This window comes from Camelus ferus, chromosome 9 (genome assembly GCF_009834535.1).
Source record: "Camelus ferus isolate YT-003-E chromosome 9, BCGSAC_Cfer_1.0, whole genome shotgun sequence".
Taxonomy (NCBI): domain Eukaryota; kingdom Metazoa; phylum Chordata; class Mammalia; order Artiodactyla; family Camelidae; genus Camelus; species Camelus ferus.
The window spans coordinates 13715576-13738499 of record NC_045704.1 but is presented as its reverse complement, the minus strand read 5'-3'; the positions used below and the strand labels follow the sequence as shown (position 1 = coordinate 13738499).

The following is a 22924-nucleotide window of genomic DNA, read 5'->3' as shown; positions in this document are numbered from 1 at the left end:
CCTGTCTCTCTTGTCTTCCCACCACTGTTCTCATTATCACTCTCTCACCATTTCTTTGTTCCCTCATCTGTGTCCCCATCTTCCTGTGTCTCCTGGCCCCCAGGCTCTGTCTTCCTCCCCCTCCCGTGTCTCCTCTGCCACAGTCTCCAGCCTGCTTGGGCCACGGCCCAGCCGCCCTGCCTGGCCCTCCTCCCTGGCTCCCCCTCTGCGGCTCTGAGCTGGCCCCACCTCCTGCCCCCCCCTTGGGCCAGGCCTCTGATCCGCCTGTGGACACCGAGGTCTATTGCCTGGCACAAGGCCCCTGGGGCCGAGGACAGACCGCAGCGCCTCAGCACCCCCAGAGGCAGCCCCTCAGCCTGAGCAGAGGAGCCCCCGGCAGCAGGCATGGGGGTGGGCTGCCCCACCAGGTAAGTACTCCACGCAGAGCCCCCAGGCCAGGGTCCCCTCCCGCCTCCTTGCCTGCCATCTTCCTTTCTGGGGCATCTGCCCCAACACCCCCACCCCATCCTCACTGTTCCCCCCTCAGAGGGTTCTATCTCACCCTCAGTGACAGATCCCAGCCCCAGAATAATCCCCCCCCCCCCAGGTCTGGTGCCCCCAACTCTGAGCTCATCTCCATTTTCTGCCCTTTTTCACTCCACCCCTCCATGCTCCTTCATCTTGTCCCACCTCTGTCTCCCATCTGCCTGTCTTCATGGCTCCTGTCTTTCCAGTTCCTAAGATCATCTCCACTTCTCTTGGCCCAGCTGCTCCTGGTCTTCCTGTTTCTTTTCTGTCCCCTCTGGGTTCCCGAGACACCCGTGGGGTCTCCGTCTCCCCCTCTTTCTCAGGCTGCCTCACTCCACCTGCCCTCTGCTGCCATCTCTGAGCCTCTGTACTCTTGTTTTCCTTCAGCCTCCACCCCTACCTCCCTTCCTGTCAATCTCTGCCCTCCAGCCTGTTGCCCAGACCCCACTGGTGAGTTGGGGGTCGTGGGGGGACCAGCCAGGGTCTCAGGGAGAGTGGGAAAGTGCTGTGAGGGGGTGGGGCGGGGCTTCTTGGCCCCAGATTAAACAGTGACTTTGACACGAAGTTGATGCACCTTAAGCCCTGCGCCGCCTTAATATGGAAACATTAAGCTGCTCTCCCAGGTCAGGGGGAGGCGGGGGGGGGGGGGAGGACTTCAGGCACTGGATCCTCTTCCCTCGTGTCTTGCCGTGGCTGCTGGGAGGTGTGTGCCCCGCGAGCTGGGCCATGTTGGACTCAGACGGGACCCCCTAGAGGTGAAGGCCCCTGTCCACTTTCGGAAATGGACGAGGTCACGTCTGCCTCACAGGGCTGAGGGGCCCCAGGAGGATTTAGGAAAGCGGAGTCCTGGGTTGGAAAGTCTGAGGACCCAAACCGGCACCTCCATCCCCAGTACTCTGCTGGTCTGGCCAGTTCTCTGAGCCACTCCCCCACCTGTGAATCGGGGCGATGACCTTGACCTCCCAGCATCCTGAGCAGCCAAGGTGAGCAGCGGGGTCTGATGGAGCCCAGCAGGCAGTCTGTGGGCATCTGGTGAGCTCTGCATTGTAGGTGCTTGGGAAGCCTGAGCAGGCAATTCGGTTGCCTGTAGTCCACTCTGCCACTCAGGCTTTGGCACCGAGAAGGCTGAGTGGGAGTCCAAGGTTTGCCGCTCCTTGGCTAAGGGACCGGGGACAAGAGATGGACCTCAGCTCTTCAGTTGGCTTTACTGTGAGAAGCCAAGTTCCGACATGCAAACGTTGTGGTCAGAGATGGGTGGGTGGGTGTAAGGGCCCCAACCCCCTGCCCCTACTCTGTCACCTGGTGGTCCCTGAGGGGTGCTAGTGCACAGTGGGGACTTCTGGGCAGGAAGGGGCTATAAATGGAGAGGTCAGAGCCTGGATTCTGACCTCATACCTGCCCCCTTCAATGACCAGCCTCAGTTTCCCCTTTTTAAAGAACAATCTCTAATGCCCAGAGTAGCTGAGGATGAAAAGAAGAGAGTTGGGGCACATCATGGATGCTAAACACAGCCAGGCCCCGTCCTCTCTGACCTGAGCCTCAGCTTTGACTCTCTAGAATGGGCCTAATAAGCACCCATGTGGTGGGGCTGTCTGGGTTCAGGTGCAGACCTCTGAGCAGGGGTCAGGGGAGGGGGAGGGTACCAGTTGGTGTTGAACTTGACATCACCTAACAGCCCTCTCCTTGGAGTGAGTGCCCCCAGCCCTGCCAAGAAGCCAATAATCTCCAGAGCCTGGTCCAGGGGGCCCATTGTACATAGGTGCTTGATAAATACTGACAGAACTGATATGCAAAATGTTGGGAGGGTGGTCCTTGTTTTTTTTTTTAACGGAGGTATTGGGGATTGAACCCAGGACTTTGTGGATGCTAAGTACCCACTCTACCACTGAGCTATACCCACCTCCCCATATGCAAAATACTTAACCCCCTACCCCAGACAGGTCCTGGAAGTCCCCGCCTCACAGTGCCAGATGTTAACCCTGCAGCTGCTGGAGGACAATGAGGTCTGCAGGTCCATGCCTAGTCCCTTCCCTCCTCCTCTCCTCCCCACCACTCTGCCCAGGGTTCAGCTGCTTAAGATTCCCTCCATTTCTCAGATGAGGGAACTGAGACTCAGGAAGGGATGTGACTTGCCACCAGTCACACAGCTAGTTAAGTGCCTGAGCTGGGATTCAAACTTGAACAGCCTGATGCAAAAGCCTGAGGTCTTAGATCGCTGCTCCTTTCAAGGTTGTTTTTTTTTAATCCCCATTCCACAGATGAGCAAACTGAAGAGGAAGCCAGTGGTCCCAGGGCACACAGTGGGTCAGCAACTGACCGAGGACTGGGTCCTGGGTCTCTATGTCTGGAAGACCTTCCTGACCTTGGAGAAGTCCAGTTTCCCCATTTTACAGCTGAGGAAACTGAGGCTCAGGAAGGCTGGCCCAAGATCTGAGGGTCAGGGCTAAGCCTGGGTCTTCCTGGAGGCTTTGGGGGGGGGGTTTGTAACAGCTTCATTAAAATATAATTCACAGACCCTAGACTTCATAGAGGAAAATGTACAATTCAGTCTTTTTTAGTATAATCAGAGTTATACCACTATCACCATATTCAACTTTAGAACATTTTCATCCCCTCAATAAGAAACCCCATTCCGCTGGCTGTCACTCCCCAAGCCCCCATCTCCCCATCCTCCCCACAACTAGTCTACTTTCTCAATTTATAGATTTGCCCATTCTGGATATTTTATATAAATGAAATTATACAGTACATGGTCTTTTGTGATTGGCTTTCACTTAGCATGATGTTTTCAAGTTTCATCCATGTTGTAGCACCTATCACTTCATTTTTTAAAAATTGCTGGGTAGTATTCCATTGTGTGGCTCTACCACGTTATATTATCCATTCATCGGCTAATGGATATTTGGGTTGTTTCCATCATTTTTTGGCTATTGTGAATAATGCTATGATCATCTGTATACCGTGTTTGTGTGGACACGTGTTTTTATTTCTCTTGGGTAGATACCTGGGAGTGGAATTGCTGGGTTATCTGGTAACTCTATGTTTAACCACTTAAGGGACTGTTAGACTGTTTTCCACACCAGCTGTACAAGTTTACATCCACCAGTAGCGTGGGAGGGTGCCAGTTTTTCCACATCCTTGTTAATGCTTTTTGGGTTTTTTGTTTTTTCTAATTTTTATAGCTATCCTAAGTGGGTATGAAGTAGTGTCTCATTGTGGTTTTGATTTGCATGTCCCCGCTGGCACAATGATGTCAATTATCTTTTCACGTGTTCAGTGACTGTATAGTTGACCCCTGAATGGCACGGAAATTAGGAGTGCCCACCCTCTGCACAGTCGAAAATCTTAGTATAACCCTAGAGTTGGTCCTCTGTATCTGTGGTTCTGAATCCAAGGATTCAACCAACCAGGGACTATGTCATACTACAGTAGTATTTATTGAAGAAAAAAAAATTGCATATGAGTGGACCCATGATGTTTAAACTCAGGTTCAAGGGTCAAATGTATATCTTTTTAGAAGAAATGTCTATTCAGATCCTTTGCCCATTTTAAAATTTGGTGGGTTTTTTTGGTTTGTTGTTGTTGTTGTTATAAGGGCTCTCTGTTTTAGAAAGTTTCTTAGATATAATTTGCAACTACTGTTTCCCATTAGTGAGCTGTCTTTTCACTTTCCTGTTAGTGTCCTTTGAAGCACAAGACTTTTTTTTTAATAAATTATTTTTTAAGCTTTTTTGGGGGGGGTGGGGGGAGGTCATTAAGTTTATTTGCTTTTTAGTGGAGGTACTGCGGTTCAAACCCAGGACCCTGTGCATGCCAAGCATGCACTCTACCACTAACCTATTTCCATCCCCCAAGAGGTTTTCATTTTGACAAAGTTTAAGTTACCTTTTTTCCCACCTTTTGTTTCTTGTACTTTCTGAGCTTTTGAACCACAGGTGACCTCAGAGCCTGGGCTCATCTCTGCGCTGCCTCCACGCTGAGCAGTAGTTACCATTAGTCTTTATGAGCATAGACTCTGGAGCTGGATGCTAGCACTCAAATCCCAGCTTATTGAGCCGTGACCTTGGGCAAGTTAAATAAACGTTCTGTACTTGGGTTTCCTCATCTGTAAAATGGGGATAATGATGCCTACATTGCTGTGAGGCTCAAATATGTAAATTCACATAAAGTGCACTGTATAAATGTCTGCTCTAATTACTGTAGTGCCTGCTGTAACCCAGTATTGTTACGGCTGTAGTTTTGTTGCTGTCATTGCTACAGGTAACTCCTACAGTATCATCATCATTGTTGTTGATGCTGTACTGTTCTGATTTTTCCATCCATTTGCCAGATGAAGCCACTAAGGCCCAGGGAGCATGCCTGGCCAATAAGCCCACCCATTCTTAGCACCCTAGACTTGGTGGCATCCCTGGCATGCGCATTTCTTGTTCCCGCAGGTTCGGGGCGCCCGCCCCCCGCTAGGCCAAGTGGAGGGGGTGTCCCCACCCAATGGGCCTAGCCAGGGCCCTGAGCCGCCTGAGCGGCGCCCTGGAGTCGGGGGACGACCGGCCGGGCGATGAGGAGGAAGCCGGACCGGGGCTGTGCCGCAACGGGTGGGCGCCCGCGCCGTCGCCGGTGGGGCGGCGCCGCGGGCGCTTCGTCAAGAAGGACGGGCACTGCAACGTGCGCTTCGTGAACCTGGGCGGCCAGGGCGCGCGCTACCTGAGCGACCTGTTCACCACGTGCGTGGACGTGCGCTGGCGCTGGATGTGCCTGCTCTTCTCCTGCTCCTTCCTCGCCTCCTGGCTGCTCTTTGGCTTGGCCTTCTGGCTCATCGCCTCCCTGCACGGCGACCTGGCCGCCCCGCCGCCGCCCGCGCCCTGCTTCTCGCAGGTGGCCAGCTTCCTGGCTGCCTTCCTGTTCGCGCTGGAGACGCAGACGTCCATCGGCTATGGCGTGCGCAGCGTCACCGAGGAGTGCCCGGCCGCCGTGGCCGCCGTGGTGCTGCAGTGCATCGCCGGCTGCGTGCTGGACGCCTTCGTCGTGGGCGCCGTCATGGCCAAGATGGCCAAACCCAAGAAGCGCAACGAGACGCTGGTCTTCAGCGAGAACGCCGTCGTGGCGCTGCGCGACCGCCGCCTCTGCCTGATGTGGCGCGTCGGCAACCTCCGCCGCAGCCACCTTGTCGAGGCCCACGTGCGGGCCCAGCTTCTGCAGGTGCGGGGCCACCCAGTCGCGGAAGGCCACGCCCCCCGGAGGGCGGGCGGGGCCCCTTCCAGGGGTTCGGGAGCCCCGGAAGATGGTGGGAATTGTAGGTCTAAAGGGCAGGTGTGCGTCGAGCCTGGAGGGGACCTGGACTACAATTCCCAGCAGTCTCTTGGGCAGAGACCCTCCCGCCCGCCTTGAGGGCTGAGGATGGTTCCCGGAGCCGTCCTAGGAGATGTAAATCCGAGAGAGAGGTCTCTGATCATTTCTTCCCGGAGGCCTAGATTTGAGACAGATTTTGAGGCAGAAAGAGCTTCCTGGGGCTTGAGGCTGGGCGCCCTATGGAATTGTGGAAACTCCAGACCTGGCCTGTAAAGGATCTGAACTACAATTCCCAGAAGCCTCAGTGGGCAGGGGAAGTGCCCACCTGGGATGGACTGAGGAGGCCTGGTAGTTTTGTGAGTGGTGTAAACCACAGCTCAGCTTTACAATTCCCAGCCGGCACTGTGGTACAGAGAGGGGCCTGTGACTGAGGCCAGGCCCCTTGGGCTTGTGAGAGATGTAGGCCTGAGGATGGGGTACCGCTCACATCTGCAGAGCTATGCAACACGGGGGATTCTCCATGGCCTCTGGGCATGCAGTCCTGCAGCATTTGTGGGAGACTTCATTTCCCACCTCAGTGGCCCAAGACTCTCCCACCAGCCTCCTCCTCAAAGAAGTACAGGACAGGGGTTGGAAAACTCTTGAATTTTAGCTTCTCACCAAAAAAAACCCAAAACAAACAAAAAACTACAATTCCCATTGGCCCCTGGGGCAGCGGCTCCCTGATGAAGGTACCTTAGTATTTCTAGAATTGTGGTCAAACTGCCCAAATTGTGGGGCAGTGGCTGACCTTACCCAAGTAAAGACACTTAAGAACCCTGGGCTGAGGATGGACTTGGGTGAGAGGAAGGACGGTTGGTGGTGAGAATTACAACTCCCAGCAGCCTCCAGGAGACAGTTGGAAGAGAATAGGTCCCCACAACCCACTTCTGTGGGTTAAGACACAAGGATTCAGGACCAGGAGGGACATGGTCTCTCCCAGAAGTCTGTGGAGCGCTGACATGGCCTGGGAGGTGGTTATGGAACCGGTGAGTAGGTGGGGTGAAACTGCTAATACCTGGCCTGCGGTTAGGCCCCCACCCTACACAAATGCACAGATGAACAAGGGAATGGAGGTAGTTGGGTTAGGGGTAGGGGGTGGATAGCCCAGGGGCTAGCCTAAGGCATCCAATGGGATGGTGGACCTAGATTGTCATCCTGGTTTATTTTTCTCTGGCCTTATATTGAAAACCATTTTTCTATCCCTCTCCTCCAATTGCTGGTTGGATGTCATTCTTATCTTCTGTTGTCTCTTTAATTCCATCTCTGCCTTGCCGATTTCTGTGGCTCTATGCCAATGTCACTCTGTCGCTCTCTTTTTCTCTCCCCTGTCTTTCTCTTTCTTGGGTTTCTTTCCCCAAACCCTCTCTGAGTCTCTGTCCCTTTCTCTGTATCCCTGGGTCTCTGTCTCTCTTTTCTCTGGGCCTCCATTCTCCTCTCCCTGGACCTCCCCTCCCTCTCTCTGGGTCTCTGTCTTCCTCTCTTTCTGGGTCCATGTACTCATCCCACCTCCACCCCTGTGGGTCTCTGCTTACCTCTGCATTCTCTGTTTCCTCCTCTTGCTGTCTCCATCTCCATTTATCTCTGTGCTCCCTGCTGTCTGTCTTTGGCTGTTTGCCTTTTGCTGCAGCCTCGAGTGACCCCGGAGGGTGAGTACATACCGCTGGACCACCAGGATGTGGATGTGGGCTTCGATGGTGGCACTGATCGAATCTTCCTTGTATCTCCAATCACCATCGTGCACGAGATTGACTCCGCCAGTCCTCTCTATGAACTAGGACGGGCTGAGCTGGCCCGAGCTGACTTTGAGCTAGTGGTCATTCTCGAGGGCATGGTTGAGGCCACAGCTATGACCACACAGTGTCGTTCTTCCTACCTCCCTGGTGAGCTGCTCTGGGGCCATCGTTTTGAGCCGGTCCTCTTCCAGCGTGGCTCCCAGTATGAGGTCGACTATCGCCACTTCCATCGCACTTACGAGGTCCCGGGGACACCCGTCTGCAGCGCCAAGGAGCTGGACGAACGGGCAGAGCAGGCTTCCCACAGCCCCAAGTCGGGCTTCCCTGGTTCTCTGGCAGCATTTTGTTATGAGAATGAACTTGCTCTAAGCTGTTGCCAGGAGGAAGATGAGGAAGAGGAGGCCACGGAGGGGGATAGGGCAGAGACAGAAGAAGATGGGGCTGCCAGCCCCCGAGTACTCACACCAACCCTGGCATTGACCTTGCCGCCATGATGCAAGCTGATGTCTCCCTATTTGTACCCCCTTCCCAGAGGTAGCAAGACGGAGAGATTGGGCCCTCTCCTGGGCTGGGGTCAGGTGTTTCCTAAGACCAACAGGCCTACTGGGTAAATTATTAGCTGGTGATGTTCTGCCATGCCTAGTGGACCTACCATGGATGTACTGGACCTTCATTCCTCTGAGTTCTGTGCTCCCTCCTGGGACCCCTTTGTCAGCCCAGTTCCTGAGTCTCACCAGAGATGAGGGATCCAGAATTCTGGACCACCCAAGAGGCAAGGACTGGCAATTCTAGATTCCTCCATATGGCTGGTTAGGTTTGTTGAGCAGGATCTTGAAACAATGGTATAGACTGCCTCTGGGGGAGGAAGTCTGCGGTGCTCAAGCAACAATGGAGATCAAGAATTTGTTGGTCTGAATTGACCTAAGATTCAAGGAACTGTTGCTTCTAGACTCAGCCAACCATGTAGCAAATCATTGTTTCTAGACTACCTAAGGAGGGAAAGTTATGGAATGCCCCAAGAATTCTTGATTGACCAATGACAAAGAATATTGACTGCAAGTCAAGAGAAGATTTTGTGGGTCCAGAAAACCCCAAAGTTGAGATTCTGTGAATCTAGATTAACCACAGAGGCAAGTACTGGTGAATCTAGAACAGCTTTGACCGGAGAGTTGGACGAATCCAGAAACGAAAGAGAGAGGTTTCTAGAATGCATGAAACAATGGAGAGTCTGTGGGTCTAGAGGGACTAAAGTGGCAGATTTGGGAGTGCTTGATGTAACTTCAGACCACTGGCTATAGGACCGCAAACCAAGGGGCTATCAGTGCTTCTGAATGATCCACAGGTTTTGTGTCTTTTTTAAGTGCCATTCTAGAAAGTCCAAAAGAATCAGATTGCTCTAGATTGATCACAGAGTCAAGGAAGGAGTGGCGATTCTAGGTGTCTGAGACTTGCTGGTTCCACTTTGCCCAGTGAAGTTCGGGATGCAGTCCGTGAGGATACATGACTTCTTTGTGGTTCTGTAATGCCAAAATAAATCAAGGCTCCAGGGATCGAGAGTTGTCCATTATCAAAACCTGGAAGTTCTAATCAGCTCCTAGAACTTGGCAGTTCGAGGAGGTGGACTCGGAATTTGACAGGCAGCATTGCTGGGCTGGCCTGGGAGGTGAGGGCCCCGCCGAGACCCTGTGGGTAACAGAGTTAGTTATTGGGCAAGGGAAGGGAGAGCCCTAAGGCTGGTGAGTCTACGATGCTCTGGAATCCTCCACCTAGTGATGTGTGTCTGTTTCTTAAAGATGTTATACATATGTGTATTATATATATATAATATAAATAAAGATATCTATCTATTTTTTCCTGTGGTTCCTAGAGAAGGGTTAGAAATGAGCTTGAGCTACGTGGAATGGCATCCTTTACAAAGATCCAGGAAGCTTTGCTCTAAACCCCAAGTCTACCTCAACTGACTATGTGACTTTCAGCAAATCACTCCCCTCTCCTCGCCTCAGTCTTCCCATTTGCAAAAATGGGACATTGGAACTCGAAATTCTCTAAAAGCCTTTCCACTTGGATGATTCCTCACTTCACTGAGGATGGGATGGAGGTGAGGGTCCTGGAGGTTCCCCAGTTCTCCCTGGTGCTGTAATGCATGATCTTCTGGGGGAAACTGGGACGAGAGATGCTCTGAGAGGGCAGGTTGGGACTTGAATGTCTGAATGACAGGGCAGGCTGAGGACCAGAATCACCTCCTCTCTGGTCCAGCATAGAGAGCAGAAGATGGAGGAGGTATCTCTGAATATCAGGGGATGTATGTGTTTACGGGGAGACTTATCCCCCAGATTAAATCACCGGGAGCCCTAGAGGTGTGTCTGTGAGTGTGCTTTTGGGGTACGGGTCCTCGGGTCTGGCTCTGGCCCATGTGGCTATCTATCTAAGTGCCCAGCAGGCTAGGAGCCAGCCGCAGAAGGAGCCAGGTCCAGGAAGGACACGTTCCCATCCCTGTGTCCCAGGATTGAGGACAGGCACTGTCATTGCCCATCAGCCTGCCCCAGTGCTGCATAAGTCCAGGTCCCCCCTTCTGACTTCCCCACCTCCCTTTATCCTTCAGAATCCCCACATAATAACCGGATGGGATTAATTAGCTGGCTGCTCCCCCAGCACAGGGTGGCCAGGGTAGGTACTGGGGGCAACGGAAACACAGGCATGAAGAAGGATGTTAAGTTGGAGGGGAAGGGATACGAAAAGAATTCTGTTTGGAATGCGAGGGAGTAGGGGCAGGGCTGGTGCAGCCTGGGTTTCCAGCGGGGAGGGCAGGGCTTGAGCCATTCATAAAGGTCACTGAGGGGATTAGGAGGCTCCATGTCTAATCTGTCAGCTTAACCAGGTCCTGGCCCCGAATCTGTCCCCACCTGCCTAGCTCAGGGACAGCGAATGAGGACCAGGCCAAGACACCATCTCAGACTCAATCAACCTGACCGTGATGGGGGTGCCCAGCTTCTCCATCTGAGCCAGGCCCCTGCACCCACTTTGCCCGCAAGGAATGGGAAGGAGAGGCGAGGGAGGGGAAAGGGCCTCAGGATACCCAGAGGAGGGAGGAGTTTAAGAGCAATAGTATGAGAGGAGGGGGAAGTTAAGTGAGGTGAGTCAGAGGAGGGAAAAGACCTTGAGAAGGGAGAAGGAATCAGAGGTGGGAGGATGCGGAGGAAAGGGGAGTTGTCCTACAGGGAAAGGATGCTAAAATAAGGGGAGGAGTTTTGAGGAGAATGGGAGGAGACAGAGGCAGCCGGTGCCAGGAAGGAGGAGCCTGTGCTTTCACTCTATTTGGCCTTCCCCTATAGTCCCATTCTCCACGACAGCTACTAAAAAGCATAGCATTTGAAAGAAAGAATAAGTCTTTTGTTTCACCACTTCTTGACGCTGAAGAGGCTGAGGTGAATGAGGAGGTCATGGGAGGGGATAGGGAAAGGATCTGGAGATTGGAGGGGCCAGTAGCCGAAGGAAGAGAACCAAAAGAAAGGTTAGCCAAAGCTGCTCGCGGTTGCGTGGCAACCACTGCGGTCTAAAGCCAGCTGGGCCTGCTAGAAGGTGTGGCTCACGAAAACAACCGATAGTTGTGGCCCCACCCCCTGGCAACAAGCCAGACAAAGTACCGCCCCCTAGCAACGTATTACTAGAGGCGGGGCTTGGTTGAACCAGTAGCTTAGTGCCCAGAGCCTTTGCGCAGGCGTAGTCCTCTCTGCTTGCGCATAGTCCCACCTCCAAGCAAATTCTTTCCGAGGAGAGCAGCCAGCCAAGTGCCTTCTTTAGTTTCGGAGGTGGGGCCCGGACCCCTGCCCGCACTCCGATTGGCTCCACAGACCGTCTACCTCAGGCCGGACACAGCTACGTCTACTCTTTGTGTGCCTATTGGCCCTGGAGGGCGAGCCCGTCGGTCTCGGAGGCGGAGCAGACGAGAGGGGCCGCCGTGGATTGGACGGTGTCAAAACGAGGGGCGGACCCTACTGGCGGGGCGGTTGGGAGGCGAAGGGAGAGTCTTTTCAGCGCTGAGGATTGGCGCTGAGGAGGCGGCGGTGGCTCCCGGGGCGTTTGAGCGGGCTCACCCGAGCCCGCGGGCCAACGCGGATCCAGGCCCTACCGGCGGGACCGCCCCGGACTCCCCGCGGGCCTTCCTAGCCGCCATGGAGGACGGTGTCTATGGTAAGTCGGGGAGGGGCGGGGACGGCTGGGAGCGGATGGAGGGTTTCGTCCCGAACGTTCTACTGCGAGCGTTCCTCCGGGTGCGCGCCTCACGGAGCCGTTCGGCCCTATTGTCGCCTAGCTTTTGTGGGGCTCGGGACGGGCTTCCGGCAGGTCCTAAGAGCGGGGCGTTCCAGGCCATTGTTTGGGCCGAGCCTGTTTCCGGTGGCGGCGGGAGGGGGTGGGATGGAGAGGCGGAGGCGAGGCTGGGGCGGAACCATTCCCTCTGGAGGGGCCGGGCTAGCCCAGTGCCTGCTGGGATCGGGGAGGGGGGCTTCTGCGGGCGGTGGGGTGGGGAGAAATCTTGGGGGCTACAGAGATCCCGCTAAGGCGGAGGGCTTCCATGCCCCGCCCCCTACCCCAAGTTGCAAGCTGTCATCAGCTTCCCCTGCCATAGTTACTTTCCATGGACCAAGGAGTCAGGACACCCAGGCCCCCAGCTACCTCGCCAAGAATGGAGGCAGAAAACCAAGGCTTCAGCTCCCTTTCAAGTAATGAGCCCAGCTGTTCAAGCTTCCAGCCCTTTTAACTCCCCAGACATGAGTCCAGGCTCCCAGTCCCTTTCTCCCCAAGGACTAAACAGTCTAGATTCTCGGCCCTTCCTCCCCTAAACTGAGGAATCTAGGTCCCCAACCTTTTATTCCAGCAGACAGAAGGCTGGACCCTCTCATCCTCATCCTCTGCCTGAACCTAGGAGTTCTGCCCACCCCACCCCCCAGCCATATGCTTCCCTAGATTCAGAAATGCAGGCTCCCAGTCCCCAGAACTGAACTCCAACCCGTGTCCTCCTCCCCCAGAGCCCCCGGACCTGACTCCAGAGGAGCGGATGGAGCTGGAGAACATCCGACGGCGGAAGCAGGAGCTGCTGGTGGAGATCCAGCGCCTGCGGGAGGAGCTCAGCGAAGCCATGAGCGAGGTGGAGGGTCTGGAGGCCAATGAGGGCAGGTGAGGGCTGGGGCAGGGAACCTGGGGGTCATGGGGCCCGACTGGGACGAGGGATGCCCAGGCAGTGACCCTCCACCCTCTACTCTCTGCCCCTGCAGCAAGACATTGCAACGGAACCGGAAGATGGCAATGGGCAGGAAGAAGTTCAACATGGACCCCAAAAAGGTGCTTGGGGCCACAGGGCTGGGATCAGCCAGGCAGATATTTAGACAGTGGAGTCTGGCTCATCCAGGTTCCAGAAGTGTGGTGGTTAAAGGTCTGCCTTTGGTAGACAGACTTGGTCCTTATCCCTGGATTCAGATACTGGCTGTGCATTTGTTCCCTGACCCCTAACCAAATGCTCCAGCCTCCTGACCTTTGCTTGTGCTAGTTCCTCTGTCCAAGAGGTCCTCTTCTCTTTTTTGCTCATATTTCTGGATCCATTTCTGTTGTCACCGGGAATCCCCAGGAGGAGCTAGACTGAGTCTTGTAGGGACCATGGACAGTGACATGTACAAAGGAGGGTTGACAAGTGCCATGACAGAGAGAGGTTCCAGGGCTGTGGACTCTCAGAGGAGGGAACCTGGTACCATCAGGGAGGGCTTCCTAGAGGAGGGGATATTAAGGTCAGGTTTGAAGGATGAATTACTGTTCACCAGGTGGAGAAAAGATGTTTGTTCATTCATTCATTGATTTTATACCCATTTTCTGAGGCCTCCCTTGGGCCTGCCCCTCTGCTAGGCAATGTCGGGGACCCAGAGGAGAGTTTGACCCTGCCTTGCCCTCAGGGAGTCCCTAGACATGGATCCCGCCATCCAGAGTGAGATTTAGCCACAGTGAGGTCCTTGTGGCATCGGGAGAATCAGAGAAAGCCCTAGTCCAGCCTGAGGCTTGGCCCTGCTAACAATTTCCCACTTTATTCCTCTTGCCCAAAGCAATTGTAGTTTGTTCAGTCATTCAGCAAACATTCATGGGGCTCCCGTTCCTTGCCAGACCCTGCTCCCAGGGCTGGAATTAACCAGGCAAAGGCAGACAGAACAGGAGGTACAAAGGCTATGAGGTGGGAGGGGTGGTCTGTAAGGCCCCAGGAGTAGCCTGAAAAGGAAACCTGGCTCTGCTCTGGTGAGAGTGAGGGTGGGTTTGGATGCCAAGGTTCCTGAGGACTTGGGAGAGAGTGGCTCCCTGAGCACACCAGCGCTGAGACTCAACCCCCGCCCACCAGGGGATCCAGTTCTTGGTGGAGAATGAACTCTTGCAGAACACACCAGAGGAGATCGCCCGTTTCCTGTACAAGGGCGAGGGCCTGAACAAGACGGCCATCGGAGACTACCTGGGGGAAAGGTGAGACCCCTCACCTCCGCAGCCCCTGCTGGATCTCTCCCCTCAGTTCCCCGCATGCAGCGCCTACTCTCAGGCTGCCGGCTCCTCCTAAGGAGAGGCCCTGATAGACCAGCCTTGTGACTGGACGACGACACAGGGAGCTGACACTGGCGTCTAGGGGAGTCTGGGACCTTCTGAGGAACCTGGGGACGTGAGCATCTAGGGGGCATGGGGACCATCCATTTATGTCTGGGAACAGTGGAGCACATCTGCAAGTGTCGTGGGAGCGTGGGAACCTTGTGTAGACAGTGGCATGCTTAGGGGCAGTGTAGACAGCTAGGGAGCATGGGGGTCCTCACTGGACATCTGGGAGCATGAGGACCACCTGTGAATGTCGGAATGTGAGGACCCTGTAGACGTCTGAGGTGCATGGGGACCTGTGACGTCTGGAAAACCTGGGGACCATCTGGGAGCACCTGGGGTGTGTGGAGACTATCTGAACACCTGGGTGCACAGGACTATCCGAGGATGTCTGGGATGTTTAGGGATTGTGTGGACATCTTGGGTGTGTGGAACTTTCTGAACATCTGAGGTGCATAGAGGCTGTTTGTGGACATGTAGGGTGTATGGGAACTATCTCGGGGGTGCGGGGATCATCTGTAGGTGTCTGGGGATCGTCTGTGGACATCTGGAGTGCATGGAGATGGTCTGGATGTCTGGAATTGTGGGGATGGTTTAGTGGATATCTGGGGTGCCTGGGGACTGTCTGTGAACAGCTGGGGGATGGGGGCCATCTCTGGCCATCTGTGGAACCTGGGGGTCATCGGAGAGGTGATGGCCCACAGAGACGTGTTTGCTATGTTTCTCCCAGCTGCAGAGGTCCAGGCACACCAGGGTTCTTGTAGCAGATGGTCCCCCCAAGAGTGTTCCGATTATCCCCACCCTGGTGCCAGGCCTGTGATGGGGGTCTGGCCAAAACTTCTATCTACTACAGCGGCAGCTGCTGTGCAGAAGAAGGGGTGCAGCCTCCCCAGTGCTTTGCCTATTGCCTCCTCTCCTCCCCGCCCGCCATCTCCCCAGACCCCTTCCTGTGCATGACTTTGTCCCTGTCCTCCCAGGGAAGAGCTGAATCTGGCGGTGCTCCATGCCTTTGTGGATCTGCATGAGTTCACTGACCTCAATCTGGTGCAGGCCCTCAGGTGAGAGGGATGGGGTTGGAAGGGCAGGAAGGTATCTGTCAGGGCTTTCTGTACAAAACCAAACAAAAACAAACAGAAATTAGAGAATTGATTGCCTTACACAACACCAGAGTCCACAGTAGGGCCTCCTTCCGGCATAGCTGTATCCAGGTGCTCAAATGGTGTCAGAAGATCAACTTTCCCTATTGTGGAGATAGACATTGGCATTGCTCCGTGCAGACCCTCCTCCCACAGGATAGCAGAAGCTCCGAGCCAACCCTCAGAGCTGTTCAATCTTAGTAGAAAGAAGTTGTTTCCATACAAATCCCACCAAAAGTCTTATGGTCAATGCTCATTGGTCAGATTGGCCACAGACTCAGACCTCTTATTGGCCAGTTCCTATCCCAGGGACTGAGAATGGAGGGGGTTCTGCCAGTCCTGAAGTTCACATCCGTCCCCTCTCTAACCCAGGCAATTTCTCTGGAGTTTCCGCCTCCCTGGAGAGGCACAGAAGATTGACCGGATGATGGAAGCCTTTGCCCAGCGCTACTGCCTGTGCAACCCTGGGGTTTTCCAGTCCACAGGTGGGGGCTCAGAATCCCAGGGCCTGGGGAGGAGGGAGCCGGGGGCTTGACCTCCTGGGTCCTGGGGGGCCCACACCCCCTTGTCGTCACCATCTGCCTGTCCGGTGCAGACACGTGCTACGTGCTGTCTTTCGCCGTGATCATGCTGAACACCAGCCTGCACAACCCCAACGTCCGGGACAAGCCGGGCCTGGAGCGCTTCGTGGCCATGAACCGGGGCATCAACGAGGGCGGGGACCTGCCTGAGGAGCTGCTCAGGGTCAGGCCCTGCCTTCCCCTCCCCCCGGCCCCCCAGCCCTGTCCCTCTTCCTTCCAGCTGCAGACCCTCCTCCCTGCGGGTCTCCAAGTGCTTAAGCTGTCCACTTGGCATCACTGCCTCTCCCTTGATGATGCCAGCCTGTCGGTTTCTTTTCTCTGTGTCTCTGCCTGCCTGTCCTTGTCTCTCTGCTTCTCTTTTCTATCTCTCTCTGCTCTCTGACTCTTTGGGGTCTTGATCTGTCCCGTTCAGCTGTTTGTCTGTCTCAGCACTTAGCTCTTCTAGCGTCTGTGTTGCTGCATCTTTCTTTCCTCCTCTTCTTGGGGCTCCCTCCACTCTTCTGCCTTCTGCTTCCCTTTCCTCCCCGGACTCCTCCCTCCCTCCCTGGGCCGGAGGATCTGTGGTCTCATTGGCTCCTCAGCTGCTGGGAGAGTACCCCCCCACCCCCGCCAAGTAGCCCCAGGAGGGTCCCAGGAGCCTGGAGTTGCTGACCATGCCTTCGCCCCTTAGAACCTCTACGACAGCATCCGAAATGAGCCCTTCAAGATTCCCGAGGATGATGGGAACGATCTGACCCACACCTTCTTCAACCCGGACCGGGAGGGCTGGCTCCTTAAGCTGGGTACGTCCCCCCTGACTCTGCTGGCTACCTCTGCAGGGGTCAGCGAGTGGGCCTGGGCTCTGGACTCAGCTTTTGCACATATCCACTGTGTGACCTTAGGCCAGTAATTCAACCTCTCTGAACCTCAGCTTCCACATCTGAAAAGGAGATCAGGCCTGCATGTCATGCCCAAGCCCAGGACCTGTCATGTTTTCGGTGCTCCCTAACTCCTTCCATTGGTCCCCATACATTTCTGGAGCCAGGCCCTGGTCCAGGCACTGAGGCCACAGTCAAGAACCAGATAGCACAGGCCCCATGGGGAAGGGGGGATGCTTTCAGCTGCAGTTAACAGAAAAACAGCCTGGGGGAGGGGACGCCTGGGAGGCCATGACCTCACTTGGCAGGAACTCCCAGGGGTCGGGGCAGGGCCCAGTGTGAGGGTCTTGCATCTGCCATCTGCCGCCACGGTCTGTTGTCACCTCATCAGTCCAGTAGCATGGTGTCTGTTCCAGAGGTGTCACACCTCCCCAGACATCAACCATAGGCAGAAAAGAGCCCACAGAAATGAGAAGACTGGTCTTAGAACGCTCCGTGGGCTCCTCAGCTGGTTGGATTGGTCCCCAGTGGGGAGGGGAAGCAGCATGGCTGCTGTCGATGAATGGGTCGGGTGAGGGCCAGTCCACCTAAACACGTGGCCCCATCAAACTCAGGGCCAGTGAGCAGAGGTCCTGCGGGTGCCCCTTCCATGCAGGTATCTGAGGACTGGAGTGGTTCTCAGCGCTGACTGCCAGGGAAAGTCATCTGGGAGCTTGGAAAACCGCAATGGCCAGGCCGCCAATTCGGGCAGTCAGGAACTGTGGGGCAGGACAGGCCATTAGTCATGTTGAAAGCTCCCTGGGGGGCGGTTCCAGTGCATGGCCAAGGTTGAGAGCCTCTGGCTTGCAGCCAAGCCTTGTAATAGATGCCACTGGAGGGTTAGCAGTGGCTATTTAACAGAGAAGCAGTGAGTAGCTACTCCAGGGAGACAGAATCTGGCAAGGACTTACAGTCTCAAGCAGACAGTGGAGGCAGCCCGGATGGTGGGAAGGTCCAGAGGAAGCTTCCAGCCAGGGCTTTGCTTCCTTCAGGTCTCATCATCCACCAGAGTCAGGCTCCCCGCAGCACCACCCAGCCCCCTGTGGAATTGCCTGCATCAGCTCCAAGGGAAGGAGGCAGGTCTGGGGGAAATCTAGATTCTTCAAGGCCAAATAGTGCCCCTGGCAGTGAGTGGGCGGGAAAGGAAAGCAGGAAGGGCAGCTTTATTGGGAGCTGGTTCCCCTCCAAACCACTCCCATCGGCAGGAATCCTCATTTCTTGGATGAGGAAATGGAGGCTCAGTCACTGTCCAGCAGCCACAGGGCAGAGGTGTCCTTGGCCCCAGATCTCTGACCAGAGCGCATCACAAGGTTGTTAGAAAAAGGCACCTCTTGAAACACTGAAGTACAGGAAAGGGAGTCTGCGGTGGTGGTTATAGTCACAAAGATGGTTAATAAAAGCCATTCTTATGGTTGCTATTTAATCTTTCCGGGACCACAAGGAACCCAGAAGCAGGTCACTTTGAAGGAGGAAGGTGTGGGGCCGAGTGGGTCTCCAGACTGGAGTCCAGAGAGGGCAAGAGGTTGTCCTAAGGTCACACAGCCACTTTGTACTGGTGTTGATATGAGTCCCCACACCCACCTTGGCCCCAGGAGTGGGGTTTTGTCTTCTGCCTGTGGAGGTGACCTCCAGATAGAGACATCTTCACCATGGCAACCGAGGGCCCTCCTGGCCTGGGATACGTCCTGGGGGTTGGGCTGGAGCCAAGCACTGACTCCAGGAGGGGCTCCCAGCTGCTGTGGTGGGGCTCAGCATCCCTGGCCTCCCCGGGAGGGAGGGGGTCCAGCCATTCCTCCCTCATGTGGATGTAACTGGTTTTCTTCCCTCTCTCTCCCTCCCTCCCTCTCTGCGCATTTCTCTTCGCTCTTTCTGTCTCTGTCCCACCCCCCTGTGCATCCCTTCCCTCCCCCTCCCTGTGGCTCTGGGGGGACACCCCCTTCTTTCGCCTCCCTTCTCCTCGCCTGGTCCTGCCTGCTTTCTCGCTGTCTGCCCCAGGAGGTAGGTACACAGCCTGTCCTTGCTCCCTGACACAGCACAAGGGGCGGGGAGGCGGCTGCCCTGGCCTGGGGCCCACAGGAGGGGACAGGGGGCTCAGACTCCCGGCCCAGGTCAACACAGGCTTAGAAAGTGTAGAGCCCCCCCGCCTGGGGTGGATGGTTCCCGGGGCTCAGACATGCCTGTCCCCTGTCCCCATGCTTATCTGTCTCTTCCCACGTACCGCTTGGTCCTAGGCCCTGATAGCGCCACCTTTCCTGCACTCACCCTGTCTCTCACCACCTCCCCACCCTCCCAGAGGCCCTGTCCCCCTGTTGAGCCCAGGCCCCCTCCCCCCTTCCCTTCCAGGGGGCCGGGTGAAGACGTGGAAGCGGCGCTGGTTTATCCTCACGGACAACTGCCTCTACTATTTTGAATACACAACGGTGAGGGCGGGGTGGGCGGGGTTGGGTGGAAGAGCAGGGGCGGGGCTGGGATGGGGGCCTGGACTCCCGAGTCCCAGGGAGGAGGGGGCCTGTGGTGAGGATTTGCAAGTCTGAGTCTGACTTGTCTTCTCAGGACAAGGAGCCCAGAGGAATCATCCCACTGGAGAATCTGAGCATCCGCGAGGTGGACGACCCCCGGAAACCAGTAAGACCCTCTCTGTACCCGGTGCTGCCACGGGGGGGGCGGGTAGGGGCGCCTCTGGCCCCAGGGCTGGCTCTTCCTCGCTGTCCTTGTTCTCCAGAACTGCTTCGAGCTGTATATCCCCAATAACAAGGGGCAGCTTATCAAAGCCTGCAAAACAGAGGCAGACGGCCGGGTGGTGGAGGGGAACCACATGGTGTACCGGATCTCGGCCCCCACGCAGGAGGAGAAGGACGAGTGGATCAAGTCCATCCAGTGAGCCTGGGTCCCAGAGTCCTCGGGGAGGTGGGGGTGAGGGGCTCACACTCCTCAGCCCTCATCCTGGGATCCGCCCCTTCCACAGGGCAGCTGTGAGTGTGGACCCCTTCTATGAGATGTTGGCAGCCAGGAAGAAGCGGATTTCTGTCAAGAAGAAGCAGGAGCAGCCCTGACCCCCGGCCCCCAACTCCATTATTTATTACGGAGCTGCCCCACCCGGGTGGCCGGACCACCGGGCCCTGGGGCTGCAGATCCCGGTCCCCGTTTGGAAGATTCACCACCTCTAGCTCCTCCCTCGTTATTTGTAATTAACACGCTGTTGGTAATCTTATTAATTATTTAACCACTCGCGGCCTGCAGACCCCCTCATTTCTTGGGGTTGACGGACCCAGCCAGGCAGCCGCATCTGTGACCTCGGCCAGGAGCGTGGATTGTCGGTAGCTCTCATAGCGCATGAGGAAAGGGTGCTGTCCGAGCCTGGAGCCCCACGGGGGCCTCTCTGGGACAGCTCACTTCTGGTTTCACTGCTAGCCTGCAGGGAGAGAGTGAAGGGTGAATAGCGTGGCCAGAGTTAGCAGTGAGTTAGAGCTGCGTGGCCCTGAGGATGTAGGCAGGTAGAGGTTCCCGGACGATGTGTAACATTCATTCTAGACATTACTGGACAGCCAGGAGCCAGGCAGATGCTCGTCCCACCTTTGCCCTCCTGGGCTTGGGGGCTTTGAGGGAGAACTGGAGAGCTGGAAGGACTCTGAAGGGGACCTGCTCTGGCAGGGTGTAGGATGAATCTGGAAAGAAGGGAAAAGGCCCAGGTACTGAGTACAGTGAGTGGGAAGGCCTTGCTGATGGGGCTGGGCAAGAGGTCAGTGCTGTGGAAAATGGGCTGGGACCATGTAGATGGGGCAGGGCTTTGGGGCCAGGAGGACAGGCCTCTGGCCAGTTGAACTGCATTTCTCAGCCACCGGAGGATTATTCTCCTTCGGAGACATTTCGCACCAAGCAGGGATAGTGCTGAGAAACTGCATTTTTACTCCTTCCCCAGGATTCTGGAGGTCTCCAGAAGTGTAAGGACTGCCTTCTTTAGGGGTGAAAACTTGGGAGGTGTGGTACTCCTGAGCCCCAGATTCAGGCCTGTCCTCCCTTCCAGCATGGGGCGTGCATGATGTCCCCAAAGAACAAAGGTGCATGGATCCCAAGAAGGGTGTTGGGAGACCCTGTGTCCCTCTCCTGTGGCCAGATCTGTAGCTGAGGAGGCTTTAGTACAAGAAACCACAACTCCAGGCAGGTCCAGGACCAAGACCGCGCTGGAAGGGAAACCTGTGGCCCTGGGACACGCCAGAACCGCAGTTATTCCTGCCTGCTGTGTTCTCTGTCCCCGAGGGCCAAACCCCTGATTGCTCCCAGTGGAGTGGGGAGGATCCCGAATCTCAGGCCTTGGTCCCAGCCCCACCCTTGGCCACCAAGTCCATCCGCAGGTGTGAAGGCTCCTTAGCGCTGTAACACTCCCCTCCCTCCTGTGAGACTGCAGACTACAATTCTGGGTGAGCTGTGGCGTCGGCCACCCCGCTGGCAGGAGAGCCATTTTGGAGGCCTCCTGGGAGATGAAGTTTCTCAGGTTTCCCTTAGCCTGATCCTGCGCCCTTCCACAGGTTGGGAAACAAGGTCCTTGGACCCCTGGGGCTGATGGAAAGTGGGGTTTCCAAAGGAGGAAATGGAATTCCTAACTCCTCCCAAAGTTTCTGTAGAAGTGGAGCCATCCACCCAAGGTCAGGGGAAATGAGGTCCCTGTATCAGTAGAGGGTCCCACCACTATCTCACCCTGTGTTGCTTTCCATGGAACAAACCCACAGGTACTGAGTGCCTCCTGTGGGGAAGGAGCTGACCCAGTGGAGATGCCTGGGAAGGGCAGAGGGGGAACAGCATGTGTGGAGGCAGGAAAAGGCATGGTGTACTGGAGTAACACAGCAGTGCCTCTTTGGTGGTGAGGGAGAGGGAGTGGGGGTGACAGGAAATGAAGGGGACGCCTGGGCCTGATCATTTGGGGTGTGGACAGCCATGCTAGGATTTTGGATGTATTCTTAGCTGATGGGAAGCCATCCAAGGGCATGAAGCAGGAGAGTGATGTATTTGGATTGAGGTTGTAGGCGGGACCTCTGGCTGCTGCAGGAGAGCGATCTGAAGGTGAGCAGGGGCTGGGTAAGTTAGGAGGCCGTGCTGTCATCCTGGTGTAACGGGTGGAGGTGAAGAGACCTGGACCCGCCTGAGTCATTTTGGAAGAGGAGCCAGCAGGACCTGCTGCGGGCTGGGTCACCTCTGGGATTCTGGCTCGAGCAACTGGTGACCAGCAATGTCATCAACTGAGCTGGCTGAAAAGGGAATTCATGGGGGGAGAAAACCAGTGGTCCTGTTTTGGCCAAATTAAGCTGGAGATGCCTGTGGAACATTCAGATCAGACTCCTGCCACCTCAAAATTGTCTTTCACTGTTGCCCCCAGTCTGTCCTCTAAGGATTGAGAATTCTGGCTTCCAGCCCCATCCTCTCCCAGGACCCCATACTCACAACCCCTTTGTTACAGATTGAATTGTGTCCCCCCACGAATCCATAGATGGAAATCCTAACCTGTGGTACCTCAGAATTTGATCTTATTTCAAAATAGGATCATTGCAGATATAATTAGTTAAGATGAGGTCATTACTGTGGGCCCTAATCCAATTTGATCAGTGTCCTTATACAAAGGAACATTTTGGACACAGAGACAAACAAGGGGAGAACGCCGTGTGACATGATCAGGGTGATGCTTCTACAAGCCAAGGAGCACCCCAGATGGCCAGCAGCCCACCGGAAGCTGGGAGATACACCTGGAACAGAAGCTCCCTCACAGCCCTTGGGAGGAACCAACGCTGCCAACACCAAGATCTTGGACTTCCAGCCTCCAGAACTGTGAGCCAATAAATATCTGTGGTTTAAGCCACCCAATTTGTGGGATTTTGTTACAGCAGCCAGAGTGAACAAACACACCCCTTCTCCCTCAGACCCAGGAGCCTAACCTAGCTGGGTTCCATGCACCGCCCACCCTGGGCAGACGTGTTCTGAGATCAGTTGGAGAACCACCCGAACTCCCGGCAGTGGCAGTAGTGGAAAGAGGCAAAACCTAATCCTCTGCCTCTCCCTCCATCCCCCACAACTTACATGTGACCCTAATGCCTTCATCACCTTAATTCCTAAGCCAAGAGTCCACAGCATCCCAGCTG

At 55.5% G+C, this 22924-nt stretch overlaps 2 protein-coding genes across 2 annotated transcripts; both read left to right on the top strand.

The window, feature by feature from the left end:
* The first annotated feature begins 4257 nt into the window (after nucleotides 1-4257).
* KCNJ14 (potassium inwardly rectifying channel subfamily J member 14) lies at nucleotides 4258-9365 on the top strand. Its single transcript, XM_032485645.1, has 2 exons — nucleotides 4258-5703; nucleotides 7463-9365. Exons 1-2 carry the CDS (start codon nucleotides 4996-4998, stop codon nucleotides 8060-8062), a joined length of 1308 nt encoding a protein of 435 aa, XP_032341536.1. The 5' UTR covers nucleotides 4258-4995; the 3' UTR covers nucleotides 8063-9365.
* Nucleotides 9366-11545: 2180 nt separating this feature from the next.
* CYTH2 (cytohesin 2) lies at nucleotides 11546-22644 on the top strand. The gene is made up of 12 exons (XM_032485644.1): nucleotides 11546-11759; nucleotides 12596-12743; nucleotides 12842-12908; nucleotides 13945-14063; nucleotides 15161-15241; nucleotides 15692-15804; nucleotides 15915-16063; nucleotides 16571-16682; nucleotides 19140-19216; nucleotides 19350-19421; nucleotides 19519-19673; nucleotides 19762-22644. Exons 1-12 carry the CDS (start codon nucleotides 11741-11743, stop codon nucleotides 19847-19849), a joined length of 1200 nt encoding a protein of 399 aa, XP_032341535.1. The 5' UTR covers nucleotides 11546-11740; the 3' UTR covers nucleotides 19850-22644.
* Nucleotides 22645-22924: the final 280 nt, after the last annotated feature.

Coding starts and splice junctions, on each gene's coding strand:
- CYTH2 (XM_032485644.1), top strand. Junction 12,909..13,944: donor TCAACATGGACCCCAAAAAG/GTGCTTGGGGCC, acceptor CCCGCCCACCAG/GGGATCCAGTTCTTGGTGGA. Junction 19,674..19,761: donor GAGTGGATCAAGTCCATCCA/GTGAGCCTGGGT, acceptor CCCCTTCCACAG/GGCAGCTGTGAGTGTGGACC.
- KCNJ14 (XM_032485645.1), top strand. CDS start 4,996: ATGGGCCTAGCCAGGGCCCTGAGCCGCCTGAGCGGCGCCCTGGAGTCG. Junction 5,704..7,462: donor TGCGGGCCCAGCTTCTGCAG/GTGCGGGGCCAC, acceptor CTTTTGCTGCAG/CCTCGAGTGACCCCGGAGGG.